Source organism: Thermobia domestica, chromosome 6, assembly GCF_964235325.1.
Source record: "Thermobia domestica chromosome 6, izTheDome1.hap1.1, whole genome shotgun sequence".
Taxonomy (NCBI): domain Eukaryota; kingdom Metazoa; phylum Arthropoda; class Insecta; order Zygentoma; family Lepismatidae; genus Thermobia; species Thermobia domestica.
The window spans coordinates 78,577,528-78,590,548 of record NC_137459.1 but is presented as its reverse complement, the minus strand read 5'-3'; the positions used below and the strand labels follow the sequence as shown (position 1 = coordinate 78,590,548).

The following is a 13,021-nucleotide window of genomic DNA, read 5'->3' as shown; positions in this document are numbered from 1 at the left end:
TAATCCTATAAATAACAATGGACTTTTAGAAGTACTGAACAAAACATAAATTTATACACCTACATTCAAAAAATCTAGAATCAAAACACTTTAAATCAAAATTGCAAGTCAATAGTAGATCCAGTTTTCATTCTTATAATATTCCCACTGTTGTAAATTTTGTAAGGAATTGAATTGTAACTTGAAAAGAATATGCCTAGGCATATAATTATACAGTAATAGCAAATACAGAGCAAAAAAAAATCTGAATTGTTAGCAATGAAGACAGAGCAGGCAAGGTTTTTTTTTTTTTAATCAAGCTGCCAATACCGTGGATAGAAACAGCAGAAAATGGTGTTTTTAATGGAGTATCCATCAATTGTTTATTAAAAACATTAAAATAAATAACTATTCCTAAAATGTTACTACAGAGGTTTGCACATCGAACAATATAAATCAGTTAATTGTATGCTTAACATGTGCCGGTGTGCCTAGATATTTTGATTGTTTACTTTAATATTTTCAAATCTTTTGAACAAGTTTTTTTTTTTATGGAATTTTAACAATGGATTAAATATGCATTCATCAAATAGATAAGCTGAACATGTATGTTGTTTCAAACGTAGTATTTACTTTTAAAAAGTAAAAAAGAAGAAATAATAGTTGCACAAAATTTAACTTGCTCAATTTTGTAAAACTATAATTAGCAAATGAACCAACTATGTTTCAATTCTCCATTAGATAATATTGGTTGTTAACAGGGGTGGACTGGCCATAATCAAGTACCGGCCCGATGGCCGCTGCGCCCTCCTCAGGAGGGGCTAAGACCCGCCTTAGCCTCGGGAAGGCGCACAGTTTCCTCTCTGAACACATTGTTTTAAAAAAGAACAAAGCTATATAATTATTTTATAAATTTGCTAGTTTTTGGCCAGCTAGGGTTCCACCCCAGACCCCGGTATTTGCTCGGCCTGCGGCCTCGCTCTTTCTGTTTTCGGCGTGGGAATGCTATTAATATTAGATTTACCCCTAAATATATAGATTTGACTCTAATATCGGTCATTTTGGACGATTTTTACATATCACCCTTATCAACCCCACGCTCCACTCAAAATCCCAGTATTTGCTCGGCCTGCAGCTTCGCTCTTTCTGTTTTTGGCTTTGGGAATGTCATTATAATGATCTTAGGGACCCTGAAATTTATATATTTGACTCTAATATAAGTCATTTTGGATGATTTTTATATATCAACCCTCCCACTCCCACTGCTTCTCCCCCAGATCCCGTCTTTACTCGGCCTACGGCCTTGCCCTTTCTGTTTTAGGCTTTGGTGGTACCATTAATGATCTCAGCGACTTCGAAATATATTGATTTGACTCTAATCTCGGTCATTTTGGATAATTTTTACATGTCTCTCCCTCCCACTCCCGCCGTTAGAGGCGCTAGTGGCGTTACATAAAAACCAGACTCCGTTCAAGACTTACAGATGAACATCTGGAATCATTGTTCTTGATGAACTCAGAAAGAGACACTCTGACCAAAATAGACAACAATCTTATTATTGACAAAATGTGTGAAAAAAGCAAGGAGATACGAAGGCTCCTTCAAGCATAAAGCAGTCACTTTACTTTCATTTTCCAGTTTTGTTTTTGAATTTCTTTTTTCGCTAGGTAGGTATATAATTCTAAATTTACTTTTGTTAATTTGTAGTAAATGTTTCATGTATACTTTTTATTAACGGTTTTAAAAATAGATGAAAAATACGTTAATATTATGATGAACATAGCTTTAAAAGGACAGAAGTATGAAAAATAGCATAAGCCCCAAACTTAACTCAAATCTTCAGTTATAATTAGGCTGTTAACAAATGTAGCCGAAGAATTTAAACAACTGGTGTGATTTTTGTAGTCTCAGTTAAAGTGTGCAGATTTATATAGGCCTAATATACGAGGCGTATTTTTAAGTAAGGCCGTTTGAACATAAGTACACAACGAAAGGTTATTTCAAAAAGTAAATGTATTTTCAGAAAGTACATACTTTACTCTATTTTTCGACATAGTTGCCAAGTTTGTTCAAACACTTATCATATCTCTCAACCAATATCAAAATACCCTCTTCATAAAAACTTGCCGTCTGCTCCGATAACCAAAAGTCCACTGCCGTTTTCATATCGTCGTCATCATTGTAACGGTTGCCACTGAGGTGTTGTTTGAGGTAAAGGAACAGATGGTAATCGCTCGGCGCAAGATCAGGACTGTAGGGTGGGTGGTCTAAAACTTCCCAGCCAAAACTGTCCAACAAATCGCGGGTGTAACCTGCACTGTGAGGTCTTGCATTGTCATGGAGAAAAACAATGCCCTTTGTCAGCATGCCGCGTCGTTTGTTTTGAATCGCTCTGCGTAACTTTCACAGGGTTTGGCAGTATGCTTCTGCATTGATAGTGGCTCCTCGTTGCATGAAGTCGATCAACGAAACACCATGCCTATCCCAAAACACCGATGCCATGATTTTGCGCTGGGACAGAGTCTGTTTGGCCTTCACCTTTACAGGCGAGTGTGTGTGTCTCCATTCCATGCTCTGTTGCTTCGATTCGGGGGTGATATGTGAAACCCATGTTTCGTCTCCAGTTACAATCTGACTCAAGAAGCCGTCACCTTCTTCGTGATAACGAGTCAAGAACTTCATGGCACACTCAAATCTTTGGTTTTAGTGGTCCTCTTTAGGAGTTTCGGTACCCAACGGGAGCACAGTTTCCTAAACTTTAGGTGTTCAGAAACAATTTTGTAAAGCACTGATCTCGACACGTCAGGAAATTCGTTTGAGAGACCTGTTATTGTGAAGCGCCTGTTCTCACGAACCCTCGCTTCAACTGAAGCCACCAAATCGTCTGTAATCGAAGAAGGGCGACCGGAGCGGTCCTCATGATGGACGTTGTCACGGCCATTTTTGAATTCTCGTACCCACTTACGCACTTTGCTTGCACTCATAACAGTATCACCGTACACTTCGCAAATCTGTCGATGAATTTCTGCAGCAGACAGGTTACTTGCTGACAAAAACCGTATCACTGAGCAAACCTCACACGCAGCGGGCGACTTGATAGTCTTAAACATTGTGAAAGCACAAAACCCAACCGTACAGGTCAGCTAGAGAGTTGAAACTGAGCACAGTTGTTCTCGAGGAATGCCGGTACACGACGCACACGCTAGTTGCGGTATGCGCGCGAACTACTAGTGTCTACAACAAAACGGACCTTACTTAAAAAAACAAGCCTCGTATTTAGTTCTCAAAGTCTCTTTGTTTGTTTATGAAAATATTGAATTTGTATAATTCTATCGTGATTAACTGCAATAGCTACTTAATCTTTTGTTGTTTTTGTGTATTAATTTTCCGGGGGAAGCCCCCCGGCATTTTCTTTTATTAGGAGGGGGTATTCCATACAAGCGAAAGCCTCAGATGGACGGCGCCCTCCCAGAATATGTGACCGCGCCCTTTTTACATATCCAGTCCACCCCTGGTTGTTAACATAATATAAACTAATACCATACTTCTCACACTATATTTGACAAAAATAAATTCATTTTGTTTTAGCGCAAAATCTAATAGTATAGTTACAGTACCTTGTGTGGTCCCTTATACGTGTATAGTATTTCTGCTTCCTTCCATTTTCCTTGCGTGTGATCTCGCACTTGCCACAGAACGTGGTCAACCGTGTGATTGCTGTTAGTTTCAAAAGTGCTATCTTGTATTGTGTTATCTGTTATATCGTGTCCTAGTGGTGGCATAGGATGTAGCAATACACGCAGTTTATCCGGACTGAGACCATCAATAGCATACCTTAAGCGGAGAAAGAATAGGTATATGGAAGTTTATTTGAGTTTAGAAACACATGGAAATGTAATGATACATGTATACACATGACTAATACTTTTCACATAACAGCTATGAGAATCTCGCCCAGTTCTTTTCGTTTTTCTTAGAAAATTTTGCAAAAAAATACCAAGGACACAACACAGATTAGTAGACTTTAGAAAACACTCGAAGTAAGATCGTCTGTGACTTTTAGGAAAAAAGTATTCCAACTATGTCTATCCTGAGAAGCAAAGGAGACACGCACAAAATACTTGTTCATTCTCTATATTTGCTACTATAGAGTACATATACATAGTCTGCAGAAAAATAACATTACAAAACTCATATAAAATGAAAAAATCTAGTAAACATGGGTCACAAAACGCCTCCTATCAGAGTTATTAACCACCGAAAAGTCATGTTTTATAAAATGTCCCAGTTTGAAAATTATGGGAACTGTCGCAAGCGGTTAATAACAATACAAAGGGGCTATGTACTCTATGTAATACTCATGTTACAGAATCCTCTGATAGATGCGTAATGAGTTATATAACATAACTGGAGTATGGAAATACACTTTTAAGTATTAATTGAGTACTGGCTGTGTGACTACCAGAGGATTGTGAAACATGGATATTTACAAAAAGCGCATACTAATTTCTGGATAATTGATAAACCGCTTGCGATAGGTCCTTTAATTTTAATACTGGAACGTTTTAAAACATTATTTTTCTCATTTTCGGCGGTCAATTACTCTAAAAGCAGGCGTTTATTGACTATTTTATTTTTCCACAGGCTGTAATTTTTGGCAAAATAATGTCGACAATAGCTGATAATCGTACGTAAGTTTCGAGCGATATTCTACAACACGTGTTGCGGTTGACGATAATGTTTTGTGATGATTGTATGATGTGGACCTTGCCCATGTGTTATAAGTATTCAATTCATTCGTAAGTGTTCTGGTGTGACGAAGGTGTATTCAAATGTCACACCTGAAGACTTTTAGTGAAGACATACTGTGGGTGTCCGGTTACTGGTAGCTTCTGTGATGAAAGTGGCAAGTATTTTGGGAGTATCTCTCCATTGTCATGCCGGTCCACACCTGTGAAACACAAGAGTGGTCGAAAGAGAACACTGTCAGACAGGAAAAGAACATTAAAACGAATTGCAGCAAGAAATAAGGATAATTGCCACTAAAATTACAGTTGAAGCCAATAGTCACTGAGAGATTCCAATTTTTACAAAAACAATGTGCAGGAAATTCCATAAAATGCATATTCATGGCAGAGCAGCTATGGTCATGCTCCCAGTGACACCAGTAAATACTTCCAAACGACTACGATGGTGCAAGGAGTATAAAGTTGTCCACTAACTGTTTATGTCCTCATAACACTGAAGAGAGTGGCTGTCCATACCGCTACAAACACTTGCCGCTTTCGTGCCAAGCTCCCACTAACCAAGCAACAATAATCTGCCCTTCTTGAAATCTGTCAGTATTGCCACTTAAACACACCACAACACTCACGGTGAATTGAGTACTGGTGAAAGGTGATTAAGATCCCCGACATACGCAGGAAACAAAAGACGATAGTCAACTGCAACACGTGTTGTACAATAACGCTCGAAAGTTACATGTAATTTCTCACTACTGCTCACATCATTCCGTACAATCTCTGTATTTCTCTATATATGTTCACAATTTTAGCTTAGTTTTATCCTTACCTAAAAATCAAACAAGATCCTTTAGGGCCAGTGCTTTGAAGAAGTGGGCTTTCCAACATGGCTCCCATGCTTTCTATTCTCGCTTGTTTCGTCGTATGTTGAGAAGTTTCCAAGAAAATGTAACCACCTGGAATATTTGTACGTAACAAAATTACAAGATTTACATGTCAACAATTATTAAATAATCTACAAACCTACATAACGATACTTCACATGAAGGCTAAGCATCTATACCTTTCGACTCCTTGGTATTAAAATCATCTTTTGGACCACCAATCCAGTTTGAGTCGTAACCTATTCCAAGTTGCCATGTTAGTGCAGCGCTGACGTGATTGTGCCAATTACACATGGTTTGTCTCTTGTATTCACCGAAATCGCAAGATCCTACAAAAAGAAATATTTATCAACAAGCAAGAATTGTTATAGGAAAACTTTGGTGCAACCGAGTAAACATAATGATATTTCATAGTGCATGCAAATTCAATTCCCAAGAAAACCTTTAAATCATATTGCAATGAATTCTCAATTTGAACATTGCAAATTCAAAGGGGAGCTCAAATTAACATTTTCTTTCCTGTGATGATTAATTTAAAGTAGTGAGGCAATAAAACATATCAAGCAAGCAATAAAATAAGTAAGAAAAAAATAAAGAATGTAAAAGAAACTAAAACTTTCGTTTTAAGTTCAGATTTTTTTTCAAGTATCACTTTGATTTTGCCTACATTTTGATGCATACACGTAAAAAGTTTTATTTTAAATTTGTAAATGTAGCAATATGCAATCTATATAAAATAGATTTGAAAGTTTATTTACTTTTACGCCCTATAGCAACGACCTGCAACCTAACGGAAACCAGAATCGATAACGAAACCGCAAGTACCAAACACAAAGTGTTAACCATTCATCTACTCTTCAGAATTCGGGCTTTCCTTCCCTCTAAAATTGCTATAACTAAATCGTACTATAGTTATAGAGCCTTATTTTAAACTTATCTGTTAAATCAGAACGTTAATAATAAGCTATTTTAAATTACGGTTATTTCTAAAAAACACTGATTTACTACAATAAAGTTAATGAAACACAAAAAAAAAAAAAAAAAAAAACAATTCGCAATGAACTCTATAACTGTAATACATTCTATATTACAATTTCAATGAGAAATAATATCTTGCTAAGAATATGGAAAATGATAGTTTAAAACGAGGCATAACGTTCTGTTTAAATTATATATATATATATATATATATATATATATATATATATATATATATATATATATATATATATATATATATATTATTTTGTGCACCAAACCTAAACCTACAATTTTGAGTGGCAAATCGCAAGAATTGGATTTATATTTGTATGCTCATCCACAAAAGTATATTAACAAGTAATTGTTTCTTGATATACAATATAAGTTGAATGTATATGTCCTTCTCCCTTATTTTGTGTTTCAACTCATTTACCTCTTCTATGTTCAATGTTATTATCCAAAATTGTACAATTACTAATCATAATTATTAATACGATAAAGGTTTATGCCGGTTGGAATCTTTCTGGGTAAGGATACATTTTACACTAAACGAGAACACAAAGTAATAATGCATAATAAAATAGTGCCTACTTTGAAATCAAAATAATAGTATTTGCTTAATTAAAACACACTGTGAACTTTGATATTTTAAAAGCATCAGGCAATTGCACAAAAACTCGAAAAGGTGTTATTGAAAAAAACGAAAGATGAAACAAAAATTTCAACAAACAACAACAATTGAAACTTGTTACCACTCCATGCTAGTCATTAGGTCTTAATTCAAGGACTCCATAAGAAAATATTATCCTTCACTCTTCCCGATAACATTAAATGTTGTATAGTTCTCTCTATCAGCAGTCCGTTTAGAAAATACAATACTGATTGAATTTATATTTGAAATCCATTCATATGATAGTCACTCAGAATTACAAAGTCTTTTCAAATGTAATGTTAAAAGCTTCGTTTTTCTTCGATCAATCATGCTATTGTCGCAGTTCTGTTCGACTTCCTGTAACATTTTAGCTTCAATTTTCTCAACGTTTCTTATTTTCTTGCTGATAAATTCTGTTTCACAGAGTTTGCTGGATATGGGCTATAAATCCATTATGGTCAGTTCATTTCAAACATCAAAATGTACATTCTGGATCTCTTTCATTTCAAGATAATACTTTTTTAGCGAATTTCGATCATATCATAAGGTGTCGTATCATATCATAGCGAATTTCGATGTCTTACAAATTCAGCAATATCTTCTTACCAAGTTCTTTACTTCCGAAACGTTGCTACTCTAAGTTTCCAAACTTTGCCAACACCCAAGAATCCAAATTTTATATTCTACTGTATCACTTTTAGTTTCTCTCACAGTTCCATTCTACTGGTAACATTACTCTAAGAAATAATTAATATTGATATATTTAAATATTTAGAAACTTGATCTTATCTTTCATATATTAATTCGCAGCTTTCTTAAATCAACAAAATATTTAATTTTCTTGTGCGAATGTTTAGCCAGGAAATCTCAGTGAATTTTATCAGAATATTCTTCAACTTTTTAAAACTTTTTAGCTCTCTAGCATCTACAGGTGTTTATTGATAACTTATTTATCCAGTACTCTTCAAATATCGTTCAAATATTTGGTATCTTCATATAAATTTTATGTTTTCGTGTTGTATTTTTCCCAACATTTACTCAATTTATCAGTTATCGAATTTGAGCCATTCATTTAAATAAAAGCACATAAAATCAATCAGTAATTTAACTCTAAGTTTTGTTCTAATCTGTATTAGTGAACACCAACTAACAGTATTAGTTTTTTAAAAAAAAATGATAATAAAATATTTGTGCACAGTGCACAATAATACATAATATTCATAAATGTTCTGAAAAAGACTTTTCATTAAAGCAAAACATAGCTTATGAAAAGGGAGTACTATAACAATATTAATCGCAAATCAATAGGTGGTGTTATGTTTCCTACATTATTATAGATGTACTAAAGTCGCATTTTACGTTAAAGTCTGTTAACTATTGATTATCACCGTCTAATATAAATTATTTCATTGCCTCTGTTTTCTTGCACTCGAATATAATATAGTTACTCGTAATTAATTAATCTTCAAATGTTTAGTAGAAGATTTTGACACATTAATAGTTGGGTCATTTCTTTAGTAGTCCTACCTATTTCTTTTTAATTACTTTGGTTTACTTATGATAGCTATAGGAAATTTACACTCTAAAATCTGATGTCTACAATTTGCTGTCTGCTGTCAATGTGCTCATTATATTCATTTCTTTTTATGTACTAATATTCCTTAGTGTATAAAGATGTGAGATTTTGCTTTATTACTATCAATATATTTATGAAAACTATCAAATACAATTCTCCTATCGTAATAGTCAATATATTCATGCACTAATACACTAGCAAGCTCTCATATACCAAAGGTAAAGATCGGCCTTTTTTCACGTATGATAGTCATAAAAAGTAAAAGTGTTCACAAAAGTTACTGGAACGTGTGAATATGAAGTTCAGGCATTAAACGTTATATCTATGTAAGATGTATATGAAAAACATTGTAGCAATTTACATAAAGAATTTCGGAGACAAAGTTGGTTGTTGATATTCTGGCAGTTTAAATGTTTTGTTTCTTGAACTTACAACACTATTTTTGTATGTGGGGCGCTTCATGAACCACACTAAACTAATGCTTACTGATAGGCTTATTAAATCTAGTCTTTACGTATACAAGAACTATAATGGTTCATGAAGTGCCACATATTAAAATTGTTGTTGCAAGTTTCAAACAACGTCTAAACTAATACAATACCAACAAGTGTGCTTGTTCCCTTTCTTATATGACTTCCTACAATATGTTTTACATTCATCTTACATAGATGTAACGTTTAATGCTTGAATTTCATATTCATATGATATAATGACATTTATGAACACTTTCACTTTGTATGATTATCATAGGCTAAAAAGGTCAACCTTTACCCACCTCCTTTCATCTTTTTGCCAAATAGTTTAAAAGAAATAAATCAATGATATTCAATTTAACTCCATCTCCCATTTCATCGGAATCAAATTTCCAAATTCGAGAAATCAAACGGGATATTTGTATTTATCATATACTTCAAGAAAGTATTCCCATATACCAAATTTTGTACTTTTGTGTCAACTGGTTCAGAAAGCATATATATAATAGTGGAATTAAATTTCGCAAACTCTATCGTATTCAAAGCCTATGTTTTAAGAGTACTATATGTACAAATTTGAAATTCCTATATTCAAGCATTTCATTCATCCTATATTCATCAGGTGAAGAGCGCGAAAACTTTTCTCTGTCTTTCCCACGGTCACGTACCAAAATTCACGATACATAGTTTATTGTGACCAAACGCAAGGTATTAAAAACCTTGCGTTTAAATTGGGTTCATTGTATATTTTATTTGACAAGAAGTTAAAAAATACTTAGAAGAGAGAATAGTGATAAGACGAACACAAAATAAATGAAAATATCGTCAACGAGCTTATTCTGTAGAATCTTATTTATTTTTACTGAACTAAAATCTATATACTTTCTTAGTATGAGAAAATGTGATTGATGTTTACGAAGCGAATCCCATTTTTTTCTACATCTTCATGAATTTCAGTGATCTAATTAGGTGCAACCTTAGACAAAAACACATAATTAACAATGTTCCAAATTATGGACAGTACTATCCAATTTAAAAACATATACGATCTTGACATTTTTGTTAGCTTATGAGTAAGAAGAGTACTGGAATGTACTTTGCACATAGAAACTAAACACTAAAATTTTATCAAATAGCGTCGCACTTTCATATAAACTATTCATATTCTTTGATATATACATATACATGGTGTATCATCTAACTCTGCGACCTCAAATATTTTCGAAACGACAAAAAATGTAACAAATCCAGTTGAGCAGGAATGTAACCATATCAAGGGCCGATAAAATTCTGAGAACAGGAAGTGCCCCGAGGGTTTCTATCATAGTGACCAAATTGTAAATTTAAAATGGCAACATGGATCAAGTGATACCCCAAGCTATAGATCTTGGAAAATTAAACAACGAACAAAGGAAACATTTGCGATATGAGGCATCGGTTTCAAAATTGCCGCCAAAAATGTATGCTGTTTCTAGCGAACAGAAAACTACAGGTACAATTAGTGATAACAGACGTGGTTTATCTTTCATTCCTTCTGAAATTACTGAGACTTTTAAAAGATGGCAGGGGAGACGCTGTTCTGACGTTGTGCAAGTGTGTAGTACTTTGCTCAGAACAAAAATTGTGGCAAGCGGTTATATTGCTTTTAAGGATGTCGGAATGAAATACTTAGTTAGCAAGATTATGAGTACAGTAAATTCAATTATTTATTTTGCTTTAAGGTGAAGGTCTGAAAGTGTATCACGTATATTGGTTGATAAACAGAATACGTTTCATTCGCTTGGCACAAGGGGAGATTTATGTTTGGAAATGAATCTTCAACGGATAGTTCAAAACATGTTTCATTCAAACAAACAAATTGTTATCCTTTGCGTTTGATAACTAACATAAACTATTGAAGTTGAGATAGAGTAGGAGTACGTAATATGAATTGATTAGCATTCCTTCATTGGGCTATTTCTTTCTCTGAGTGCAGTAAGAGATAAAGTGTATCAGGCACCAACAACGACAAAAGAAAATTTGCAAGAACGTATTACTGCGGCGTGCGTGGCAATATCTCTTGAAACACTGCAATCTGTATAATGCTGTCTTATTTGCCGTTTCCATATGTGTACTGATACAAACATTGGTCACTTCGAACATCTGTTAAAGTGAAACAGTTGCATCAGGTAATGTATTAGTGATTCTTTATGAGCGCATTTACCGTGCTAGCTGTAATATACAAATATGACGCTTCTGTGAGCTACTGTGCAGGCTACTAGTAATTGTGTTTAGAAAAGTTCAACCACGTCCGTTATCATTAATTGTGCCTGTAGTTTTCTGTTTGCTAGACTTTTGGCGGCTATTTTGAAAACAGTACTCTATATCCCAAATGTTTTCTCTGGTCGTTGTTTGATTTTCCAATATTTATCGAACGAGGTATCACTCGACCCATGTTGCCATTTCAAATTTCCAAGTTTGCCCCTTAAGCCCTATGATGAGTGCCCTATGGCACTTGCTGTTCACAGGATTTTATCGGTCCCGGGCATGGATATATTCCTCTGCACCTAAATTTGTCACACTTTTTTGTCATTTCGAAAATATTTCAAATTGCAGAGTTAGAATATATATACAGGGTATAACAAAAAGATATGGCAAAATTACAGGGTTGTATTCGCCCCTCAGTATGACTCAATTATATACTTAATAACTAAGTCTCTAATTAAGCTAGGAAGATAATTCTGATATCAATGTGTTTCTGAAGGACGAACCTTTTCGCCGATATGCATTTTATGTATGTGAGATGTACCGTGGCGGACGGGGGAGGGTAAAGTACGCACTTTTTCGCTTTTTGCATCAGAATTTTAGGGATTGCATTCCCTCTCCTTTGTGAGCACACTTATAAAACTTGATATGTGAAGCAATGAAATACACTGAGAAAAAAATTGTATGTGGCGTACGTAAAATCCTATGTTACATTTGTAAATCCTGTAGCTTTTGGGCTTAACGTACAGCAAACGTATAACTGAAAACCCATGTTTTATAGTACTTTCTGTATAAGTGTTCCATCTGTGCGTACTTTCCATATGAAACAATATAGGCAGTCAGAATCTCACATACAAATGGTCGTATATAGCATATAGCTGGCGAAGGTAACATACATATATGTATGTAATATAAGGAAGACTGTTAGATATCAGACATCCTGCAACGGAATGACGTAACATCTAATGGAATTACCTATGTAGCATACGGATAACATATGCTCCGTACTGATTTCTGTATAAGCAAGAGGATTCCGTATATTTCTACAATATACCGCTGTCCGGAGAACAGATTTTTCTCAGTGTAGTCCACTATATGGTAATACCCTGTATGTGTACTTGTTGAGTAGGAATCTTATTTGGAGCCACCCTGGAAATAAATGTAATTTTCAAACCAAGACTCAAAAAATTTGCCAAATTTACCCTCCCCTTCTCCTCCCATATAAACAGCAAGTATACATACATGCTATTACCATATAGTGGACTATATCATTGCTTCATATACCAATTTTTGTGAGTGCAACTCCAAGGAGGAAGGAATGCCATTATCAAAATCCTAATGTAGAAAAAGAAAAATCGCATACTTTATTCTCCCCCGTCCGCCGTGGTGTTCCCATACATCCCAGCGGAAAGCTTCATCCTTGAGGAACACATTGATACCAGGGGCAGAGCTTAATTAGGGGCTGAGTTATTGAAGTTTAAATTGAATCA

The 13,021-nt window shown here is 34.6% G+C and overlaps 1 protein-coding gene across 2 annotated transcripts in view; it reads right to left on the bottom strand.

Moving 5' to 3' along the window:
• The window catches only part of LOC145687693 (MAM and LDL-receptor class A domain-containing protein 1-like), a 110,241-nt gene that overhangs the window by 35,797 nt on the left and 61,423 nt on the right, over nt 1–13,021 (bottom strand). For both annotated transcript variants that reach the window (XM_081761149.1, XM_081761150.1), the window contains exons 4-6: nt 5,785–5,934; nt 5,551–5,677; nt 3,597–3,813 (exon numbers count right to left, since the gene is read on the bottom strand). In XM_081761149.1, the coding sequence (XP_081617275.1) occupies nt 3,597–3,813; nt 5,551–5,677; nt 5,785–5,934 (494 nt within the window). The remainder of the gene's footprint in view (nt 1–3,596; nt 3,814–5,550; nt 5,678–5,784; nt 5,935–13,021) is intronic.